Source organism: Globicephala melas, chromosome 11 (genome assembly GCF_963455315.2).
Source record: "Globicephala melas chromosome 11, mGloMel1.2, whole genome shotgun sequence".
Lineage (NCBI taxonomy): Eukaryota > Metazoa > Chordata > Mammalia > Artiodactyla > Delphinidae > Globicephala > Globicephala melas.
Genome location: NC_083324.2, coordinates 80477009 through 80499531, shown reverse-complemented (window position 1 = coordinate 80499531; position 22523 = coordinate 80477009). Strand labels below are relative to the sequence as shown.

Genomic DNA, 22523 nt, shown 5'->3' with positions numbered 1-22523 from the left:
AGTGTGTATTTTTCTTAAAACTTCCTAGTGTTAGACGTCCTTTCTTCACGCCCAATGTGACAGTTCTAACATACTACAAAGTCGGTCCCTATCTTCCCCTCTTTTGACTTCTGTTTACCCAGGGGCCATAGATAACTGCCCTAGAACAATGCTCAACCGAAAATAACCGCTCAAATAATCTATTTGTCTATTTCAGCAGCCAGTATATTCTAGGCCCTGCGGATGCAGGAATCAAGTAACACGAACAAAAAGTGCTTTTATGCATACAGTCTTTATTACAAACAAATGAATAGATGTCAGATTCCTGGGAAAGCCCTTGTAATTCAATACAAATCCTGCCAGTGCCTCCGAAGGAATAATTTATGTTCAAAATAATCACTGTTCTTCCTCCAGCCTCTCTGCAGCGCACTTTGTGTTTGGAACCCTAGTTATTCAGACGCGAGAAGAGGCTCTGGAAAGCGCCAGCACCTCGTCCCGCAGCTGCCGGACACATCGCACCAGCGCTAGGTGACTTCGCCCCTCTGGGAGGTTTCGAGTTCAGCTGCATCCAACACCTCTGTGGCTTGGGGTGGGCGCTCTCTTTGCTCTGAGCAGATCCTCGTGTCTCTTTCTCATCCTCCAGGACTTAGCTTGGAAATTGTTTCCGCCCTATCTCCCCCTCTCCCTCCTGCCAGCTCCAAGTTCCTTGCCTTCATGGAACTTACAGCGTAGTGGGGTTCATGTAATAGATAAGTTATTGCCCAAATATGGTTGAGTCTCTACCAAAAAAAAAAAGTTCTCTATGTGAGGACTTTGAATGAAGTTCCAGATTTAAGAGAATTTGTCAACCTAGTAGGTATCTCACAGCATATCATTGTGGTCAAAACTCCTTAATTACTGAGACTGGACAATTTTTCTGTGTTTGGTCATCATCGTTTTTCAGTTTTCTGTGAAATACTTCATGCTTTTTGCCTATTTTTGGGTTGTCTTTTGCTTATTGACTCATAGGAGTGTTTATATTAAGTTGAAACATGTTAAATTGCCACTATTCAACCTCTTTGGCAATTCATGGGATTCAACATAAAATATTTTAGATAATAATTTGCCAAGTATATTTGTTCCAAGTATCTTTTTCATTTCATGAGAAAATTGTATTTTCACTTTCCTTATGGTGATTTTGAAAAAATAATTCTTCATTTTAATCTAGTTGAATTTATCAGAAAATTAAATTACTTTCCTTAAAATTAACCTTTTTTTGGTGTCTTGTTCGAGAAATATTTTCTTGACCTGAGGGCATACAAATATTTTCCAAAACTTACTTGTAAAAGACAAAATTTTACCTTTTACAGTCTTGGCTATTCTTGGCCAAGAATTACATATATTTTTTAATTAAACTTTTTATTTTATATTGGAGCATAGTTGATTAACAATCTTGTGGTGGTTTCTGGTGTACAGCAAAGTGATTCAGTTATACATTTTTCCATTTAGGTTGTTACATAATAATGAGCAGAGTTCCCTGTGCTACACAGTAGGTCCTTGTTGGTTATCCATTTTAAATATAGCAGTGTGTACATGTCAATCCCAAACTCCCTAACTATCCCTTTCCCCCACTCTTCCCGCCTTGGCCAAGAATTATATTGCATTTCAACATAAATTTTAGAATCAATTTGTCAATTACCATAAAAACCCACCCTTGGGATTTTTACTTAGGTTGCAATGAATGTATAGATCAATTTTGGGGAGAACTGACATCTTTATAACACTGAGTCTTCCAATCCATGAAGAAGTATAGTCTTAGACAAAAATAGCCAAGTCAGTCTTGAAAAATAATAACAAAGCAGTAGGACTTACCCTACAGATGTCAAGATACTTTAAAGCTATAGTAATTAAGCAGTTTTGCATTGGTGTAGGGCTAGACAATAGACCAATGGAACAAAGGCCAAGATGTCTAGACTCCACCCTCACCAACCCATCTTCAATATGATCATTGTCTTCCTATTGCTATGATCCTGACACCAGCTTTAAAAACTCTCCATTAACTCTCAATCCCATAGTAAGAAACCCTAAATTGAACTCCAGGAATCTTATGATATTTCCTGAACATTTAGAATGAACATTGTGAAAAGGCAATGAAGAAATTTCAGATATTTTACCTAGTGGAAAGAGAAGCTTTTGTCTTGAAATTTTTGAAGGACTACCTTGTGAGCAATGGGTTAATCTTACTCTGCAATTATCCCAGGGCATAGAACTACAGTCCATAGGTAGGAGCTAAGAAAGACACTTCTGTACATTTGTGGTTCTAATTCTGAAATCTGTATTTTATCACCCTTTTAAAAACTGAGTGAAATGGGCATTCTTTACTTCTTCTGTACAGGTAAAGTGAAAACAATCTCATGGTATCAATGTTCATGGTGAAATTTTTCTGTCTTTCCATTTAGAATTAATTAGGCTTAAAAAAGTGAGTTTTATCTGGTGATTTTTCTAAGAAATAACTAAATCAACAACTCTTGTTTTAGTAACTTCACAATTATAACTACAAGAATCTTAGGGTTTCAAGAAACACTAACATGTTTGATTATTCAACTATGCATCTGATCTTTGAATTCCTTCTACATTATGCCTGTCTACCAAACTTACAACTGTATAGCAGAGTCTATTCCACCTTAGGATCCCTTCTAAATGATTTTTTCCACAGGTAAAATATCTGAAACTCCTTCAATGTTTTTTTTCATGATGTTCATTTTAAGTGTCCAGGAAGTATCAAAAGATTCCTGGAGTTCAAGATAGTAATTTGGGATTTCTTACTGCAGGACTGAGAGTCAGTTGGGAGTTTTAAAAGCAGCTGTACACCTAAAACAACCAAAATATTGTAAATCAGCTATACTTCAATAAAAATAAATAAAATTTTTTAAAAAAGCAGGTGTCAAGATCATAGGAATATTTTAGGGAGACAATGGTCATGTTGAAGATGGACTGGTGAGGATGAAGTCTAAAAGTCTTCTATTTGGGCTCAGTACAGAGGCTTCTCAACTTTCACAGAGGAATGTCAGGCTTGCCACCCCTTCCAGTTAACTGGTGTCTGAAGAACATGACTCCCTGATCAATAACACAAAACATCAACACTCCAGGACTGTCCAGAATTTAAACTGGAATTGAAATCTTGCCAGATTCTGTTAAAAGACTGACTGAAGAAGTGACTTGAAAGGATGCACTGGAGGGTTCTCATGATGGGCTAAGGACTTTGAGTCCAAAATCCAAATGAACCTCATGGCCTGTGGGTAAAAAAACATCCTGAACATGTGTATACATTTTCCAAAAGCATATACATGCTGTTGTAATTAACAAAACCTCAGATTTTCTAGGAGAACATGACAACATTTTGCCATCGAGCATTAAAGTAAAACTACCTGTAGTGTGTGTATGCATGGGGGAGAGAGTGTCGGTAAAATTTATTGATCATCAAATAAGGGGTCCTTGCAGTCAAAAAAGATTGGAAAAGCACTGCCAATTCTCCAGACATATCCTAAACTCTGCCCTTAAGTCACGTTATATCATCCAAAAGCCACATATACAGAGTGTCATCCTCCACAGAGACAATTTTAGAGTTATATCCTAAATGTTTTCATCTTGGTTTTCTTCAAAAAAATATATAAGAAATGGCCATATAAAGGACGTGCTCTAATTTCCTGTAGAAACTGAACATAAGAAACAATGTTTAATCTGTCTTTTGTATAATAAGTCATGTAATTCCCTTTGGAATTTGTTACTAGAAAATTGTGTATCTTGGACTCCTTGCCCATATTAGATAATGTGTAACCATTTCCCAAGATGTTTTCTGTGAAACAAGAGTCCATGAAGGTGCTCCTCCAAACAGAATTCTTTCGTCCATCACTTTGGGAAAGCAATGCTTCTTACAGTTCCTTTGTTTAAGACTCAGACAGGACATTAGCATAGTATAAACCCTGAGAAGTCTTTAAGGGAATAAATACCCCCACCTAGCCAGCATTTCTCAAACTTATTATTTTTTAAAAACATTAGCTTGTAAAACACTTTTGACAAATGCTGGGGAACCCATTGCTCATCTCTTTACCAGTCAGGGAACTTTGAACTAAATTTAATTCGCAATTATGGTCATTATGTTAATTAAGTTGACACACATTTGCATCCTCTTCTAGGATTTTCAATTTCTATTTTAACAGCCTTATTGCATGTGGGTATTTAATTTAATTCTGTCTGAAGTAAGGACCTGTAACATTTGCAAGAGAAAGGATAGATGTTAGACACTGAAAGACTTGAAAAGATAGATATAAATTTACTAATCTATTTGAAAGAGCATTTCATATATCATGCAAACAGATACAGCAAATATTTAAGAAATCAACATCTTGAAGACCTTTTAGTGTATTTATAACAAAGTGGGTCAGGCTTCATGCTTTTTCCATATGTACACTGCTGCTTCGGCAGTGTATACCTGACTTCTGCTTATCTGTAATTTTAAAATCTGCCCTTGCCCTGCCTCCGTTCCCCCACTGAATCTCAGCAATTCTGATCCGTTAAGGAGAAGTACCATTCAGGCTTTAAGTTAGAGCAAAACTTGCTAAAGATGATCAATGTTTATCAATTAAAAAAATGTTCTGTGCTGAACTGAGGTATAGCTTCATATCCGAGAGATGTGGTGCAGGATAATGGAAATTGCTCAGGTAAGTCTAAGCATTCAGTGGGCATTTGTTCAGAATTTACTAGTTAAGTGATCCACAGCAGGTTTCTTCATCTTTTTATGCCTCAATTTCCTCATCCCATAGGGATGTTGTATGGATTAAATGATTAAAAATTGTAAAGAATAATGCCTGGCATGTGTCAAGCACTAGTATTTAATATTACAGTACTATTATTGACAGACAAAGCCTTGGAAGTGAATGTGCTCACTGAAGAGACACTGAATAGGAAGGTCAAGGACAAAGGCTTGGTGGGGTCTCACAATTAGGGGGTCAGGGAACCAGGAAGAACCAATACAGGAGACAAGAGGGACCAGTGTAAGAAGTAGAAGGAGAAATGAGAAAGTGTAAACACCAGAATCACTACCCTCAAGTGTTGGTTGTCAAAATATTGATGAATGAAAAAGTCTGAGAACAGGTTACCGGAGAGAGGGATTTCCCATTCTCATCAAGTTTGTGGGTTCCCCACACTCTATGTTTTCTTTTCTTATGTCCAGTAAGATTTGAGCTCACTCTGAAAGCTTTTCCACACTCCTCACATTCATAAGGTTTCTCCCCAGTATGAACTCGCTTGTGTCCAATCAGAGCTGAGCTCTGACGGAAAGACGTGCCACACTCACTGCAGGTATATGGCTTCTCACCAGTGTGGATTCTTCTGTGCTGCCTCAGGACTGAACTATGATGAAAGGCCTTTCCACACACCTCACATCTGTAAGGCTTCTCTCCAGTGTGGATTCTTTGATGATTGGTCAAGTTTGATTTCCCACTGAAAGCTCTACCACACTCTGAACATTTATACGGTTTCTCTCCAGTGTGGATTCTTTGATGGATGGTAAGGCAGTGCCGATCCTGAAAAGTTTTCCCACAATCCCCACATCGATAGGGCTTCTCCCCAGTGTGTTCTCGTTCATGAGCCCTGCGTTTACAGTTATGACGAAAGGCTTTCCCACACTCCTTACACTTGTAAGGCTTCTCTTCAGTGTGGATTCTTCTATGTTTGGTGAGCTCTGCCTTGCTGCTGAAGGCTTTTCCACACTGAGGGCACCCACAGTGTTTCTCCTGAGTGTGGATTCTTGTGTGTTTGCTTAGGTCTGAGCTTCGGCTGAAGGCCCTCCCACACTCACTGCACTCATAAGGTCGCTCCCCAGTGTGGATTCTTGTGTGTTTGATGAGGTCTGAACTCCCGCTGAAGGCCTTCCCGCACTCCTCACACTCATAGGGTTTCTCCCCAGTGTGGCTTCTGCCATGGATGATAAGGGAATGCTTAAACTGAAAGGCCTTCCCACAGCCACTGCACTCATAAGGCTTCTCCCCAGTGTGGATGATCTGATGCATCCTGAGACGGTTCCTGGTCTTGAAGGCCTTCCCACAGTCGCTGCACTGGTGAGGCTTCTCCCCACTGTGCGTTTTTTTATGTCGGCAAAGAGCTGATCTACTGTTGAAGGCCTTCCCACACTGGCTACAGTTAAAGGGTTTCTCCCCTGTGTGGATTATCTGGTGCATAGAAAGCTGATTTTTCGTCCTGAATGCTTTCCCACACTCATTACACACATAGGGTTTCTGGCAAGAGTGAATTCGCTCATGGAGAATTAGGTCAGAATGCCAGATGAAGTTTTTGTCACACCTGGCACATTCATGGAGTTTCTTTTCTGTAAGAACCCTATATGGAATACATTTTGAGTTTTTTCTAAGTACCTTCTGGTTCTTTCCTTTCTTGAAGGTCACTTTCTCACAGCGTTCTTTCTCTTCTCTCAGTTTCTCCCTCATAGGTATTTCCCATTGATTCTCTAATTTGACATCTTGTACACAAACTTCTCCAACCTCTGGATCCTGGGAAACAACTTTTAGGAGACTTTTAAATTTCACCCAGCAGACTTCTCCATTTTCAAAAACTGCCTGTTCTGAACTTGCCTTCTCATTCTCAGGCCGTGTCTTGGCTGCTGATACTTAAACAAGAAAATTAAAATGTCAGATGTTCAGAGGAAAGGAAATAAGTGGGCTGGCAGAGGTGAAGCAATGGCTAAGCTGTTGGAAGAGTAACTGACTTTCCCATGCTTGAAAAATCACTAACATTATGGCAAGGTCAAAATAGGCTGAACTATTGTAAAGTACTAGGATATTTAAAACTGAGTAAACTTCACAAAAATCCTTCCAAATCTACTCATGCTCTAGAATCTCTTAGTTTAGTGAATGACAACTTCATACACCTAGTCACCTAAGATAGGAAACCGGAAATCATCTTCAACTTCTCATATGTACTCACTAACATTGTATAAATGGTAACCTGTGATGGGAGCTACAAAGCAGGGGCTCAAGTGCCAGCGCAGCCTCCTTTTTAGGGGTCTGTCTGCTTTGCTTCTGAGAGTGGGCCCTGGAGAGCCATATTTCTGTGGTGTAACTCCACCCATCTGGGTAGGGCAGATTAGATCTGGGCAAGACCTGACCCAAACCAGGACAGATTCTCTCTTCATGAACTTTGGAATCATGATGTGAAAGCAGGTAAGGCCAGGCTCTGAAGAGAGCTAGAGCTTTAGCACTTAAATTTGAGAACCAGTGGTGGTGGGATGGCATGTCGTGTAGGGGAGGGAATGCTCTGCCATCGGGACTGAGAAGCAGAGAAGATCCATCTGCTAAGAAAGGAGAAAGAAGCAGACCCACAGTGTAGCAGAGAAGACAGCTGGAGAGTGGGGCCTGATGGCATTCCAATCCCTTCTTGAGCCTCATGTATACCTGCCCTTAAGTTCCCTGACACACCCTGAATAATAAATTATTTTTCTTTTGGTTAAGCTAGCTGGAGTTACTTTTTACAGTTGGTAACCAGAGTCCAAATCAATTTCTTATTATCTCTTAACTCTATCCCGTCTCCTTTACTTCTACTGCCAGTGCATTCTCACCAGCTAACTTTAATAACCCTCAAATGTCCTTTAGTCTGCCTCCCCTCTAATCCAACCTCTACATCGCTTCTAGATTATTCCTTCTAAAAGTCAAATCTAATCACATCACTCCTTAGCTTTAAACACTTCAATGGCACTCCATAGTTAACCAGACAGAAAGGAAGTAAAGTGTAAAGTCAAGAGCCCCAGCTCACTGTCTGGGTTCAAATCTTAGTTCTGACACCTAATACCTGTGCAAACTTGGGAGGATGTTGTAACTTCTCTCAGTTGCTATATCTATAAAATGGGATCTAGACTATCCACAATAATTAAATGAGTCAATGTATGCAAAGCACTTCCAACACCAAAATAAGTACTTAATCAATCTTAGCTGTTATTATAAGAATAAAGTTAAAGGTCTGCAGTTTATCAAAAGCTCATTCAATTATGATCTTGCCCCTGTCTACTGCTCCTGTACTTTTCCCACTGGCTACTCCAAGTCCTTAGCTCTGGTCACACTGAACTATTCACAGTTCACATTCTTTTACTCCTCAATACTTTCCTACTTGTTATTCCCCTGTGCCCCTCTTTCAACTAAATGACTTCACTTATCCTACATAACTTAATTCAGTTGTCATTCCTTCTGCAGTCTTCTGGTCCCCAGGTCAGATTTAGGTGCTTCTCCTCTATGTTTGTATATACCAGGTACATATCCCTATCTACATATCCCAAGAACTCCCACCATACTGTCCTATATAATTATTTACTTACCTGCCTTCCCCACTAGAAAATAAGCTTCCGTAAGTCAGGGCTCGCCTATATCTTATCTGACTGCATATGATAGTTGCTCATATGTACCTGGCATATGATAGTTGCTCAATAAATGTTTTTTAGATGGAAAGAAGGGAGGAAGGAAGAGTAGGCATTGTGGACACAGCAGCTGGAGTTGGCCTAGAAACAAAGGACAAGTTTTTTTTTGAATGACAAATACAGAAAATAGCTTGAATGAAGAGCTGGTAATATTTCATGACTGACTAGATAAGAGGTTCAGGGAATGGAAAGACAAAGTAAGAAAGAGGTAGAACCAGATATAGAACTAGGGAGAGCTTAATGAAGAGACAGCCTTGGAGGGAGAGATGAATTTGACTTTAGATCGGTTGCTTTCCAGATGACAATGGGATATTCAAATAAAAACCAGGAGTTAGAAACATGAGACTGCTGCCCAGGAAAGAGGTAAAGGTTAGCATTATCAATGTGGCAGGCATCTGCATCAGAGCTAAGAGCTGAAGCCATGAGAGAAACTAACTAACTTCACAATAAGAGAGAATAGAAAAGGCAAGGGTCAAAGTCTCAGGTCTCCAAATGGGGGAAGTTCCTAAAAAGAAAAAAGAAAACAACTGGAGGCAGAAAGGCAATGCTCTCTGAGCACTGGAGTAAATGATACACAGAGGGGAGATGAATTGTCTGAGCCTTTTTGGAGGACTAAATTGCAAAAAGCCTGTATTAGATAGGTTGCAAACAGCCAATTGGATAATGACAGAATAATTATCCAAACAGTTTGTCTTCTCTGACTTAAGATTTCCTAAATAGATTTCCTTCTGGGCCCTTCAGGATGGATGACCCACCACTAAGAACATTCTATAACCATTCTGTCACACAGAACACAAAAGGGGACTGACAGCTTCTCTGGCACTCACCTGGGTGGGGGCAGCTCAGGAACTCCCTGTCCTGTCCATCCTGAACACAGAGCTCTGCCTCTTGATCCAGATGGGAGATCAAAGGAGGTTTAGGAAATGGAAATCCTGGTTGTAGAGAAGGAAGAAGACAGTGTGTAGAGCAACAGAGAACTGTGCTAACGCTTACCTTGACCCCGCTGTTTGCACATGGAAACAGGAAAGAAATGTCCATTTGGGTAGAGAAAAGGGTTTATTCAGGGGTCTGGTAACATGTAAATGAACAGGTCTAGGAAATTTCTCAGAAAAGTCAATACTCAGAAGGGCAAAGAAGGAGATTCTGGGAAATAGTCAGTTGGTTGTATTTTCCCTGTTCTTTTTAGGAGGATGGGAGTCTGTAGAGGGAGGTTAATCTGTTTTCAGCCGCTAGGAAGGAGCTCATGACTAAGAGCTGAATACAGAGCACTTAATGGAAAATGAGAGGACTGAGGAGGCGAGAATCCAGGGAGAACAGACGTTAAGTGTCTCCTTTTCACCCAGGGAGAGTTTCATTGCAAAGAATCAGAAAACAACTAGGTTAGCCAGAAAATTATCTTGCTATGTAACAGGGGCAACTCAAAACTAATTTGGGGGAAGATATTGATGATATGGAATGAGAGCTCTGATTTTCAATATGAGACCCCATACACATCAATAAATAAAGCAATTAAAAGAAAAAGGAAGGGAGAAAGTACTAAGCCAAGTACAGGGAAAGTCCTTACCAAGTGATACCACGTTTCCATAATTTTCCAACATCACATCTTTATAGAGGTGCCTTTGAGCATGGGTCAGACACTGCCACTCCTCATTACTGAAATTCACAGCTACATCCTCAAATGTCACTGCCTCCTGAAACAATATGTCCCTGCTGTCCTGGAGAAAACTCCATAGTTCCCTCAGGAAACAGAGGCAGAAGAAAGGAATTTGTAGGGAGGTTTACAGAAGTGAAAGGCTGTTACTGTTTCGTGTATATTTGGGGATGAGGTGAAAGGTAGCATCAGCTTTCAATAGCAAAAAATAACGAAAGAGGAAACAATCCACAAATGGTTTGTCACCCAACAAAGTATCCCTTATGAGAGGGAGCACGTGGACTTGGGAGGTGCATAGCCAGGGAAGGCAGTGAAAATAAGGCCACATTTAGGAGGCAGTGATATATTTCCAGGAGGGAAGGAAGGGGTCTTAGCTCACTTGAGACTGGCTCATCAGTATGATTTTTGCTCCTGGCAGGCTTCCTTGGCTTCCATCTTCGGCAAAGGCAGGACAATGAGGAGATGGCAGAGCTGAGAGAAGAGAAATAAGCCAAGAGTCAATTCAGCACAGTGTTGAAACCTTCTGCTTTCATCCTCTCCTCCCCAAATGTAGAAGCTTCCGAAGCTCTAACCTAGGGATTAAGTCTACTGCATTACAGTATCCTCCTTCTCCATTATTCCTCTAGTCTCAGTTTCCAGTTTGGGGTATCAGGCCCTGGCCAGCAGCCAAGCCGACTGTAAGTGCGTTCTTCTTCTCTCTCACCTACTACACCTTTTTCTCTGGTCTCTCTTCATCCTAGAATACCTTACACCCTCCCCAAATGGCCCAAATCACTGACTCCCAGCTTATACGATAACCTGGCTTCCTATATTAGAACGTTGAAGTCATTTTGTCCAAAACGACTTGGGGTGGAGGTGGAGGGAAACGAATGAAGGAGAAGAATGGATCAGAAATATCCAGGGATAGGCCCAAAGCTTTTTTCTTTAGGTAACTTAATAGCTGGTCAAACTCAAGTTAGTTTACTAGAAAAAAATTTTCCCTTGTTCTTCTTAGAGAAAATCACTTACCCCCTTTGATTCTGAGTCTCTTTCCTGTTAATTCCCTAGTATTAAGTGATTCCGCTTCCCCCCAACTGCCCTCCCAGCATAGCAGAGCACACACAGCTTTTAAAATGCAAAAGAAACTTTCTCAGAGTGTACACGTGACTAGGTATAATTCATATGGATTGGGCAAGAAGTACAGTTTCACATTACTGATTAATGGGGCCCTGTTTTATTCCTTGCAATCCAGCTCAGCCTCTCTGTAGCTTCAGTGTTTATGGTGGTTTATCTTTCTTGATAGTCATCAACATATTCCCAAGTCCAAGACCATTCCTTTCTGGTCTGAAATCATCTACTGGTAAGTCTCTAGGATAACCCTTTGGCCTCAGGACCCCAAAACTATCATTTCAATTTTACCAAAACCTCAATTTAGGAGTAAACTGGCTTCTTTCCACAGAAATAGGCCAAGAAGACTTTTCTTTGGTCTAGGCCACCCTTAGCTTTTGATCAAGAACAGGCCTGTGTTCAATCATTGTGGGTTCCACACAGTTTTCTCACTATCTCCTCTGAAAGCCTGTTACTTTATAACTCTTTGTCTCAAAAAGTTCCCAAACCACCTGGAAGGCACAGAGCTCACAGCAGATACATGTTTTGCTCTCAAATGTTCCATAACAGTTCTTTTCCTTATAACATCAATAAACTTAAACCTCCTAATTGGGTTTTTTTCAATCAACATTTTATAATGAACATTTTCAAATATACAGAAAAGTTGAAAGAATTGTAGAGGAAACATCCATATACTCACCACTTACATTCTACAATTAACATTTTGCAATATTTGCTTTATCACATATCTGTCCATCTAACTATCCGTGTCTCTGTCCATAAATTCATTTTATATTTTGTTGCATTTCAAAGTAAGTTGAAGACATCAGCATACTTCACCCCTAACACTTTATGATACATATCATTAACTCGAGTTCAATATTTGTTTACATTCCTGCTTCTGAAGTAAAATTTACATACAGTAAAATGTATAAGTCTTAAATTTTTGACAAAGCACACCCTAACCCAAACTCTCCTCCATATACATCCAATTGGATTTTTACCATACCTTCTTCATAAATTAGGAAAGTTTTGTTACCTTGTCATGGCTTTTTTTCCCCTAAGTGTTCATCACATTAAAAACTGTTTTTAATTGTGGTAAAAAACATATAATATGAAATTTACCATTTTAACCATTTTTAAGTGCACAGCTCAATAGTGTTAAAAATATTCACAATGTTGCATAATAGATCTCCAGAACTTTTTCATCTTGCGAAACTGAAACTCTATACCCATTAAACAACAACTCCTTATTTTTCCCTCTCCCGAGCCCCTGGTAACCACTTCAGTGATTTTTTTTTTCCTAGCCTCGCTGAGGCTTGTGGGATCCTAGTTCCCCAAGCAAACCTGGCCACGGCAGCAAAAGTTCTAACCACTGGACCGCCAGGGAATTCCCCCCACTGTAGTGATTCTTAAACTTTATTTTTTAGCCTCAGAATTTGAAAGGTCAGTTTCTGCCCTCAAGTTAAAAATGAACTTGGGGGAATTCCCTAGCAGGAATTCACATGTGGGAGAGAGTGAAAGCTCTGGTCTCTTCCATTTCTGAGGACACTAATCTCATCACTGGGTCCCCATCCTTATGACTTCATCTAAACATGATTACTTCTCAAAGGCCTCACCTCTAAATATCATCACATTGCGGGGTGGGTTAGAGCTTCAACATACGAATTTTGAGGGGACACAAACATTCAGCCCATAACAAAACTATTTGTTAAAGCAGTGTATAGATATTATCCAGGGCGAGATTAACTCATTTACATTTTGTTAAGTAACTGTAAACTTTATGGCCCTGAAAATCACCTATAGGAAGAGAATTCAAGATCTTTTGAGAAAAAGAGGACTTGGATACTCAGGTCAGATGTGAACCATAAAATTATATATATTTTAAAAAATGAAATAAAATGAACAACGAAGTTAAGCAATATTCATTATTTTCTACCTCTCCTAAATTTGTGATAAATATGTCCTATATTATTAGTTTTCATTTATGATTACCTATACAGTGGAAATTTCAAGATTTCTCTTCTGGAAGTTCCAATAATATGCTTAGAAATTCATTTTACGTATTTTTTCTTTGCAGGTAATACATACTAAAAGCCTATTTTTGGGGTGTCCAGGGGCCTAGTCCTCTAAAAGTCTGTGCCTTTCAGAGTCTAATTTCATGACTCCAGAATTGTTAAATACCATCAGCCACTTCTATACAAATCTTACCCACTTTTCTCTTCATATATGCCACCAAAGAGCATTTTTAAAGCCCAGCCCCACATTTCCCCATCTTCCTTTATTCTTCTCAAAGCTTCATGACAATACCTTTTCTCCTTCTTTTGCCATGGCTTTATCTTCTATTTCTCAGGTATACCTATACTTAATTTAAAAATCTCAGGGTTAACACAGGTACAGAAATAAAATTACCTACACTCAAATTTTACATGTTGGTAAAATTGTGGTTGGGAGGAGTTACTGTATTATACCACAAGTTTTATACGTGCAAATATTCATGTACACATATGTAAGCTACTTATCATACATAAAGTTGTACATATAATAAGTGAATGAATACATTCAATATCTTTCATAAATTGCTTTGAGGAATCTTTTTTTATGAATCTTTATTTTTTTCCAAATTTGGTTTAAGATGAGGGTAGAAACCTAATAATTTAGTTCCTCTCAATACCGAGCCAAGCCTAGTATAGAAATAACAGATTTCCTATAAATACTCAATAATGAGCATATTTCCAGGTCCCAGGAAGCATCTCCCACTTAGTCTGTGTCCCTGCCCCATTTTCAGCTGCCATAACTCCTGTCACAATACCCTGTGTGCATTACCTCTTTCCTGCAGGAGCTTGGTATCACGGATACAGAGCTGGTTTGATGGTCCTGGAGTCTCATCTGATACCACCACCTATTGCAAGGAAAAGAATACATTTGGAGAGGTTATGGAGGGATGGAAAATGTAGGGGAAGCTGCAACCAACTATGAAGTTCTGTTCATGGAAATCAACTCCCAGAACTATCAAGAGGGGTGAGAAAATCAGGGACTCAGTCCCTGATATACCTTATGAAAAACAGAAATGGCATCCAATTGTTCTATAATGTAAAATGATCACCAGGCCATCCAGGAAAAAAAGTATTTTGAAGGAGAACACTTCCACAAGGTCAATCCAGGCCCACCACACTCCCACTGCTTTCCTCCTTTCTTGGGCTCAGTTCTTCCTCTTTGTGATATACTGCAGACACTCCTCTTTTTACCTGCTGCATCTTTTTACCCAGCTTTCTTTTCCAGTCTTCTAACACTGTCCCGGTTTCTTCTCTGCTGGTTGGATCCAGCTCCCAAAGTCAATCGTGGCTTTGCCTGGACCAGTTTGAAGTGGCTCCAGTGGATACCAGCCTCCTTTCAGGGATTTAAGCCTTGGTGGTGCCAGCCAAAGGGCCTCTCCTGACCCACAGGGCAGCTGCTTTTTGGCTTGATGTGTCAAATACTGCCCTGGATTTGGGGTTCATCAGCAGTACTAAGCTAGTGGTAATCCCATACCTTATTTTCCTGCATATTCGATGAAGGGAGGAGAAAAGAGAGGAATGTGACCAAAGCAAAAAGAAGGAATCACTGAGAATCTGAGGTATCTATGGGAGATGAGGGAGCAGGGGAAGATAAACCGAAAATGATAATATATCCAGAATACAACCTCCACTGCCACTATCTTGTCCCAAGCCACCATTGTCTGCATTGCCCTGCAGTATTACGTTAGCCGTCCAGCTGGTCTCCTGCTTCTATCCTCAATACAACAGAGTAGGCCATTTAAAACTTAAGCTGGATTATTTCATCTCTCTGCTTAAAACCCCTCAATGGGTCCATCTTACTCAAAATAAAGAGTAACATAAAAGGCCCTAAAGAATGTGCCTTTTGAATCTCTCTTGTTCATTCAAAATAAAAGCTTAAGTCCTTACAATGGCATACAAGTCTATAGGGTGTGCTATTACCTCTCCTACTATTCTTCCCCTCATTCAACCCTCTTCAGTCACACAGACCTTTCTCTTCCTTTTTAGGCACATTTCCATTTTAGGGCCTTTGTACTGGCTGTCCCCTCCACCTCAAGCTACCCTCACGATGAATAATCTTGCTTCCTTCAACTGTTTTCTTGTACATAATCCTCCCAAGGAAACCTACTCTAGGTCCCCTATTTAAAATTACAGCCTACCCCCTCCTTCAAATCCTGACATGCCTTACCTTCCTATATAGCACTTTATCACTTTCCAACATGGTGCATAAGTTAACTTATATTCTTTCTATTGTTTATTGTAGATCTCCCCTTCACTAAAATGTAGGCTCCCAGGCTTTTGAGGGCAGGGATTTTTGTCTATTTTGTTCACTGCTGTATTCCCAACTTCTAAAACAGTGCCTGCACCAGTAGGCGCTCAGCTAGAAATTGGCTGAATGAATGAATGTACGAGTGGGTGCTGGGGAGGAAAATAAATGAAAAAAAAAAAAAGGGTAAGAGGCTGCTGAGAGCCAAGAAGAGCGGGAGGGAGTTAGGAATGCAGGAGGAAAAGGCCCTTGTTTGGCAGGAACCCGCGGCGGTCCCCAGCTCCCGGCGGACCGGGCTCCAAAGCCCCGCCCCGTCCCCGGCCCCAGGGAAGGGGTGTATTTAAGTGAACCAGGTGGTGGTGCCAGGGTCCGCCCAGCCGCACCTCGGCGGGTTCGGAGACACCAGTGGCAGCCTGGGAGCCCCTCGGCTAAAGTCCCGTCCCACGCTGGCTGAAGACACAGACCTTCCTGCCGACATTCTCCTCTAAAAATGAGAAAAAAGAGAAACCTGTCCTAGCTCCACTTCCTAGTCCTTCAATAATCATTTCCGGTGACTTTCTAGGAAACCTCAACTCGCTGGTCGAGGAATTTCCCTAGAAAGCCTCCGCAGACTCCGAACGTGTTATTTCCTGTTCTTCAGAATGCATCTCTTAAAACAGAACCACAATGTCATTATCCCACCTAACAAAATTAAAATAATTCCTGGGTACCATCTAATACTGAGTCCATATTAAAATCTCCCAAATATATAAAATACGCTGGGTTTTTGAATCAAGATCTAAAGTCTACATACTTTATTTGGTTATTTCTCTTAATCCTCTTTAAATTTAGATCTAGAATAGCTCCTCCATCTTTCACTTTTCCCCGCATTGAGTAAATTGGGTCAATTGTCCTGAATGTTCCACATGCTGGCTTTCTCTGTTTGCATCCTCATTTAATTTGTTTCTCTAGCCTTGTATTTGTTAACTAGATGTTAGCTCTAAAGGTTTAGAGTTTGGTTTACCTTTATGGGTAAGCATTCTTACGTGGTGCTACGTACTTCTTTTTGCTTTATATCAGGAGGCATATAATGTCATTATTTCACTCTTTGTGATGCTAAGATTGATCAATGAATCAGCACTTGCTAGTTGGATCCCTCCATGTAAAGCTCCTCATCAACCTTTTATCTGGTGGTTTCATCCACTGATGATCTTTGCCTGAATCAACCATTTTATTGCAGAACTGGGATTTTCTAATTCAATATTTTTTTCACATTTATGAGTTGGAATTTCTTTTTTTTTGTTTTATTTATTTTTTTTTGCGGTACGCGGGCCTCTCACTGTTGTGGCCTCTCCCGTTGCGGAGCACAGGCTCCGGACGCGCAGGCTCAGTGGCCATGGCTCACGGGCCCAGCCGCTCCGCGGCATGTGGGATCTTCCCGGACCGGGGCACGAACCCGTGTCCCCTGCATCGGCAGGTGGACTCTCAACCACTGCGCCACCAGGGAAGCCCGGAATTTCTTTTTAAACAAGGATTTTATCTCATTAACCTATCAATTCAGGGTTATTTGGTTATCCTGAAATGTAAGTTCAAACAGGAAAGACAAAATAAATGTTTACTTTTCTATTTAATTGCTAATTTTCAGGGTAAAAAGTTGTGCCCTAGGTGCCAAGGCCACTGACACATTAGCCATCCTTCAAAATGGCCATCAATGAGCACTGTCTTCGAGTATTCATACTCTTGTGTATCTCCTTCCTACATTTTACCAGTGTTGGTTTGTGTGACCAATTGAGTATGGCAGAAATGATGTTATGTTACTTCTAATATTAGGTAATAAAAGAAACTGTGGCACCCCAGTGTTCACTGAAGCACTGTTTACAATAGCCAGGGCATGGAAGCAACCCAAATGTCCATCAACAGAAGAGTGCATAAAGAAGATGTGGTACATATATACGATGGAATATTACTCAACCATAAAAAAGAACGAAATTGTGCCATTTGCAGAGACGTGGATGGAACTAGAGACTGTCATACAGAGTGAAGTAAGTCAGAAAAACAGATATCGTATATTAATGCATATATGTGGAATCTAGAAAAATGGTACAGATGAACCTATGTGCAAAGCAGAAATAGAGACACAGACGTATGGACATCAAGGGGGGAAAGGAGGGGTGGGATGAATTGGGAGATTGGGATTGACATATCTACACTATTGATACTATGTATAAACTAGATAACTAATGACAACCTACTGTACAGCACAGGGAACTCTACTCAATGCTCTGTGGTGACCTAAATGGGAAGGAAATCCAAAAAAGAGGGGATATATGTATATACACAGCTGATACAGCAGAAACACACACAACATTGTAAAGCAACTGTACCCCAATAAAAAAAAAAGAAGAAAAAGAAACTGTGGCTTCTATCTTGGTCTCTCTTTTTTTCCCTTTCTCTCAGATCACTCACTCTAGGGGAAGCCAGCTGCCAGGTTGAAAAGTGAGACCCAGGTGGTGAGGAACTAAAGCCTCCTGCCAACAGCCATATGAGTGAGTCTAGAAGTGGATCCGTCAGCTCCCTGTCAAGCCTTCAGTTGACTGCAGCCTGGGTCAACATCTTGGCTGCAACCTTAAGACAGAACTAGAACCAACCCCTAAACTGCTCTCAGATTCCTGACCTGTAGAGACTGTGAGAAAATAAATATTCAATATTTGATTCTAAATTTGGGGGTAATTTGTTATGCAGCAATTGGTAACTAATATTTTTTGTTGTTTCCTCTTTCTGAGCATCATTAACTCATGGATTTTTAAAGAACATTCAAGGAATCTTAATCAATTGCACTTTTTTTTTTTCTTTTTCTTCTTGATGTTCAAATGATTCCATCTTTGGCCAGTGGGAGTCCCTTTATTTTATTTCCTGTGCCCTTTTCATCTAACTCTAAGAGTCTTTGATGGTTTTCTTGCCTTCTGGCAGCACAAGATATTTCAGGCTCATTTTGTATATTTCCTGCTCCAGACCTGGAATCAGCCATTTCTCCAAGGAGTCCTGGTTCCTTTCATAGGGAAGAGTGATTGCATAGCTTTGTGACTGGTCATAACTTCTTTTAAAGCTTATCAAAATGAAATAAAATTAATTATGGGATTGAATACAGGCTAAACCACTTGGTACCTGTGTGCATAAGAACCTAAGCAAGGTATACATCGTGCCCCAGTTTCCCCAACTGTAAAATAGGTCCAGGGTGAATACCTAATTTTCGGAGTCGTTATGAGGATTAAATGAGACAATATACAGAAATCATTTAACACATCACCTGGCATCAAATTTCATCATTAAAATAATAGAAGTGCAAGTCTGAAAGATACCGCAGTGATGACCAAGTACAATTTGTTCATTTCACACTTGAGAAACCTGAGGGCCAAGAGATTAAAATTTTGTCTAAAACTACAAAGGAGGATAAGATTAGAAGAGAAACTAATGACTCCAGAGTCTTGGATCTCACACTTGGGCTATTCTGATGAAAAGCAGTCCCTCCAGCCTGATCAGGGCTTTTATTTATTCAAAAACAAAAGAGGTTAGAAAGTACTAGGCACATTAGTTATAAAATGGTATTATGGAAAGTTCATCAATCTTATGTTCTGAAGACCTGATTCCTGGCTCTGCCACTCACTAGCTTGATATTTTGGTCAAGTCATTTAACTCCTTTGCATCTCAATTGCTGCATCTGTAAAACAGTAACAATAAATCCTTTAATCTCAGCTCAGTGTGAGAGTGAAAGTACAATATACGGTTTATGAAAGTGCCTGGCTCATAATAATTGCTAAATAATGATCATTATATAAAAAAAATTCCTTCAATCCTCCAATTTAATACAAATGTATTCTTCTCCTCTAAAGGAAATTGGGTTTTGATTAGACTGATCCCTAAGTCCCTAATTCTGAAACTGAATTCAGTGAATACTGCACAAAGGCACTGAGCAAGAGGCTGCAGGAAAGATGCTATGCATGGTCACCCACTCTTCAGACTGTAGTCTTTCTTCCTGATATCAATCTACTTAACAGTACTAGCGTCCAGTACACATATACTCACAGGGTATATTTATGAGAGACTTTGGTATAACCTTTGCTGATTTGAAGATACTTTACTTCCACAGCAGATCCTTAGTATATGACTTTAATAATCTAGTCCAATTGAGATATAATTTATTTACATTTTTCTTGGTTAACCCCAATCTCATAAAACCTCATAAATAATCTCCTAAAATAATTAATGCTGGAATTTTGCCAGGGATCCATGTCAAGCTTTTCAGCCTAATTCCACAGTTCATCTTTTTTCAGTTTTTGAAAATTTGGATATTTGCCAGTCTTAGGCATGAGTCACACTCCTTAAAAATGGCCTCCAGGGGCCCTGTGGCTAATCTGCCTGAAATTCAGGATCCTTCAAGCAATTTTATCTGGGTACGAAGACTTGCACTCATTTAAGGCAAGTAGTTACTCTTTTACTATCTCCTTGTATGTCCTGAAATTTAATTTCCTCATATTAATGTTTGTCCTACCATTCCCAATTTGAAGGTCATGATCCTTGATGGAGAAACAGAAGCCTGATTGGTGTTGAGTAATTCTATGGCCCCTCTGCTGTCTGTTGAAATTACCAAATTCATTTCCAGGGGCTTTTTAAAAAAAATAACAAATATTTCAGGCATACAAAACAATAATAAAAAAAACATTTAACATCTATCTTAAGATATAAATATTACAGATATAATTATATCCCCTTGTCTACTCCTCTCCAATTCCTCTCCTCTTCCTTCTCAGGTTAACTACTATCTTGATATTGATGTTATTATTCCGATGCATGTTTATATATTTTTAGTACATATGTGGGTAGCCATAAACATTTTATAGTATAATTTACGTTTCCCTAATTTTATACAAATAGTTTCACTCTGTACATATTTAAGTTTGAAAGGCTTGATTTGATTTAGGTTCAATATTTTTGGCAAGAATGCTTCATAGAGGTTATTAGGTACTTTGTACATACTCAACTTCATGGTTTTGAGATATATCCTTAATGAAAAATGTATCCTTAGCTCATTCATCTTATCTGTCACAGGTATTTTTCATTTTCCTTCCAACAGTCTTGTTCATTATTCTGATTATTTTTTCAGTTCAACTCAGAACTTTAGCAAGTATTTGTTTTTTGTCTTTGAGTTTATGGATTTCATTTTGTTTATATTGGCTGTCTTTCTGAAATAATTTTCTTGGAGTTTCCCCTTCTAAAAAGGTTATGTCCCATAATTTTATGCTAGCCAGTTCATATTCTAGTGTAGGAAAGAATAATCTAAAAAGTATTTGCCACTTCCTCAAATTTTTAAATATATCTTTTGTGCTTAATTACTTAAGTAATTAACTTAATTACTTCAAGTTTCTACTGCTAATCATTATACTGAAATATAACATACTGAAAATATATTATAGAAAAATATAATACTTTAGAAATATAATATTTTGGAAAATACAGCATACATTACTTATAATGCATGCTTGTGGGTTTTCATAATCCCCAAATTATAAGATATTTAAATGTATGTGACACATAGTTCTCTTTTAAATAAAGCTACTGATCAGAGGCAAATACTGATATTAGTCAATGATGCTTTGCAGCAATATTTTTTCAGAATCGTTTCAATTCATTCATTTAACAAGAATTTCTTCAGCAACTGTTATAAGAGCTTGGGATACAGGAATGAACAAAACAGTTAAAGATCTCTGCGTGGTGGAGCTTACGTTCACGTAATTCTGATTAACTCGTGCTTCCATTTTCTGTCGTTGTTTTCCCTCTTCACACGCTGAAGAAGATCAATTTCATATTCAAGCTCATCTGTTCTCCATGTGGCAACAGGTCCAAACTAGCAAGCAGGGACCGGAACCGTCCAGCTTCTCAGGGTTTGTAGTGCTGGACCAAAGAGAAGAGTCCTCCGGGGGTCCTAGAAGGGCGAGCCGCGCGTTACCATGGAGACCGCGGAATAGAAAGGTTCTGTCTGCACTTTGGAGTTCAGCCCTTCGTCTCTGAGGTGCGGGTGGGGTTTTTTGGACCTCACCTGAGGAGGCCTTTGCGCTCCTTCGGCCCCACCGCGGAGAAGGCAGAACCCGCAAGGTCGGCGGAGAAGGTGAGGTTGCGGGGCAGGTCTGTGAGGCCCTGCCCGGGGTTCTGGCGGGAGCCCCTCGCTGGCCTTCTGAGGAGGGGCGGGGCCTGCGGTCGGAGGTGGGATTGGATGGGTTGGGACGTAGGAGGGCCCGCCTGCTGGAGCATATTTTATCTTTACCTCTTCTAATCTGTTTTTCTCTCCTTCTCCTCCTTCTTTAGGCCATCCTTTAATATTACAATTAAAGTTTTTTTATTTGGCAAACTGGTGAATATAGCGCTAATTCTGGGTCAGGGCTTGTCCTAAGTGTAGTATACATATTGATATTCATTCGTTTAATTCTCAAACAACCCAATGAGGTAGGTACTATCACTACCCCAGTTTTTAGATAGGCAACTTGAAGCCTAGATATGCTAAAAGCTTACCCACAGTCGCGTAGCTGGTAAGGTGAGAAGAGGAAACCCAAACGATATGGTGCTTTTAGGCTTTTCTCACGAATTCTGAAACTCTCATCAGAGCTTTAACTTCCTTCCTCTTTGCCAGTTTCTTTCCCCGTCGGGCTGCTTGGTTCTTTTGTGATTTTTGTTGATGTGGTACTACTCCCATTCATGACTTTCCCTCCCTCCCTGTCTCTTTTTTTCTTGCCCTTTTCTTTCAGGCCAGTAACCTAAAATGCAGAGTGGAGCCACTGAACTTCACTGGTATCTAAAGCCATACTGCCAATGGACAAAAAAATGCAGAGCAGCTCCTGCCCGTTGGCTCAAAATGTCAGTCACTGGGAGAAGGCAGTTACTTCTGTTGGGTGTTCACAGGCGTTTGGCCCCCTTGAGGAGACCTGTCCTGAGCAGCAGGCCCTGGAAGTCCTACCTGGAGAGAGATGGGACTGGATGTGGGTACATGATTCACCTAGCAGAGAGAAGGTCACAGTA

General features: G+C 40.0%; 1 protein-coding gene across 7 annotated transcripts; it reads right to left on the bottom strand.

Moving 5' to 3' along the window:
• Positions 1-2080: 2080 nt before the first annotated feature.
• On the bottom strand, positions 2081-21673 carry ZNF311 (zinc finger protein 311). Of its 7 annotated transcripts, none has more exons than XM_070046747.1 (7): positions 21550-21673; positions 21236-21435; positions 14001-14076; positions 10468-10559; positions 10002-10128; positions 9265-9369; positions 2081-6640 (listed from the first exon to the last, which is right to left on the bottom strand). In XM_070046747.1, the coding sequence occupies exons 2-7, from the start codon at positions 21266-21268 to the stop codon at positions 5064-5066; spliced, it is 2010 nt and encodes a 669-aa protein (XP_069902848.1). In that variant the 5' UTR covers positions 21269-21435; positions 21550-21673; the 3' UTR covers positions 2081-5063. The 7 variants fall into 7 exon arrangements, with proteins under 7 accessions (XP_069902848.1, XP_069902849.1, XP_069902850.1 ...); XM_070046748.1 differs by lacking the exons at positions 21236-21435; positions 21550-21673 and adding exons at positions 14423-14714; positions 15860-15952; XM_070046749.1 differs by lacking the exons at positions 21236-21435; positions 21550-21673 and adding exons at positions 14423-14714; positions 15399-15560.
• Positions 21674-22523: the final 850 nt, after the last annotated feature.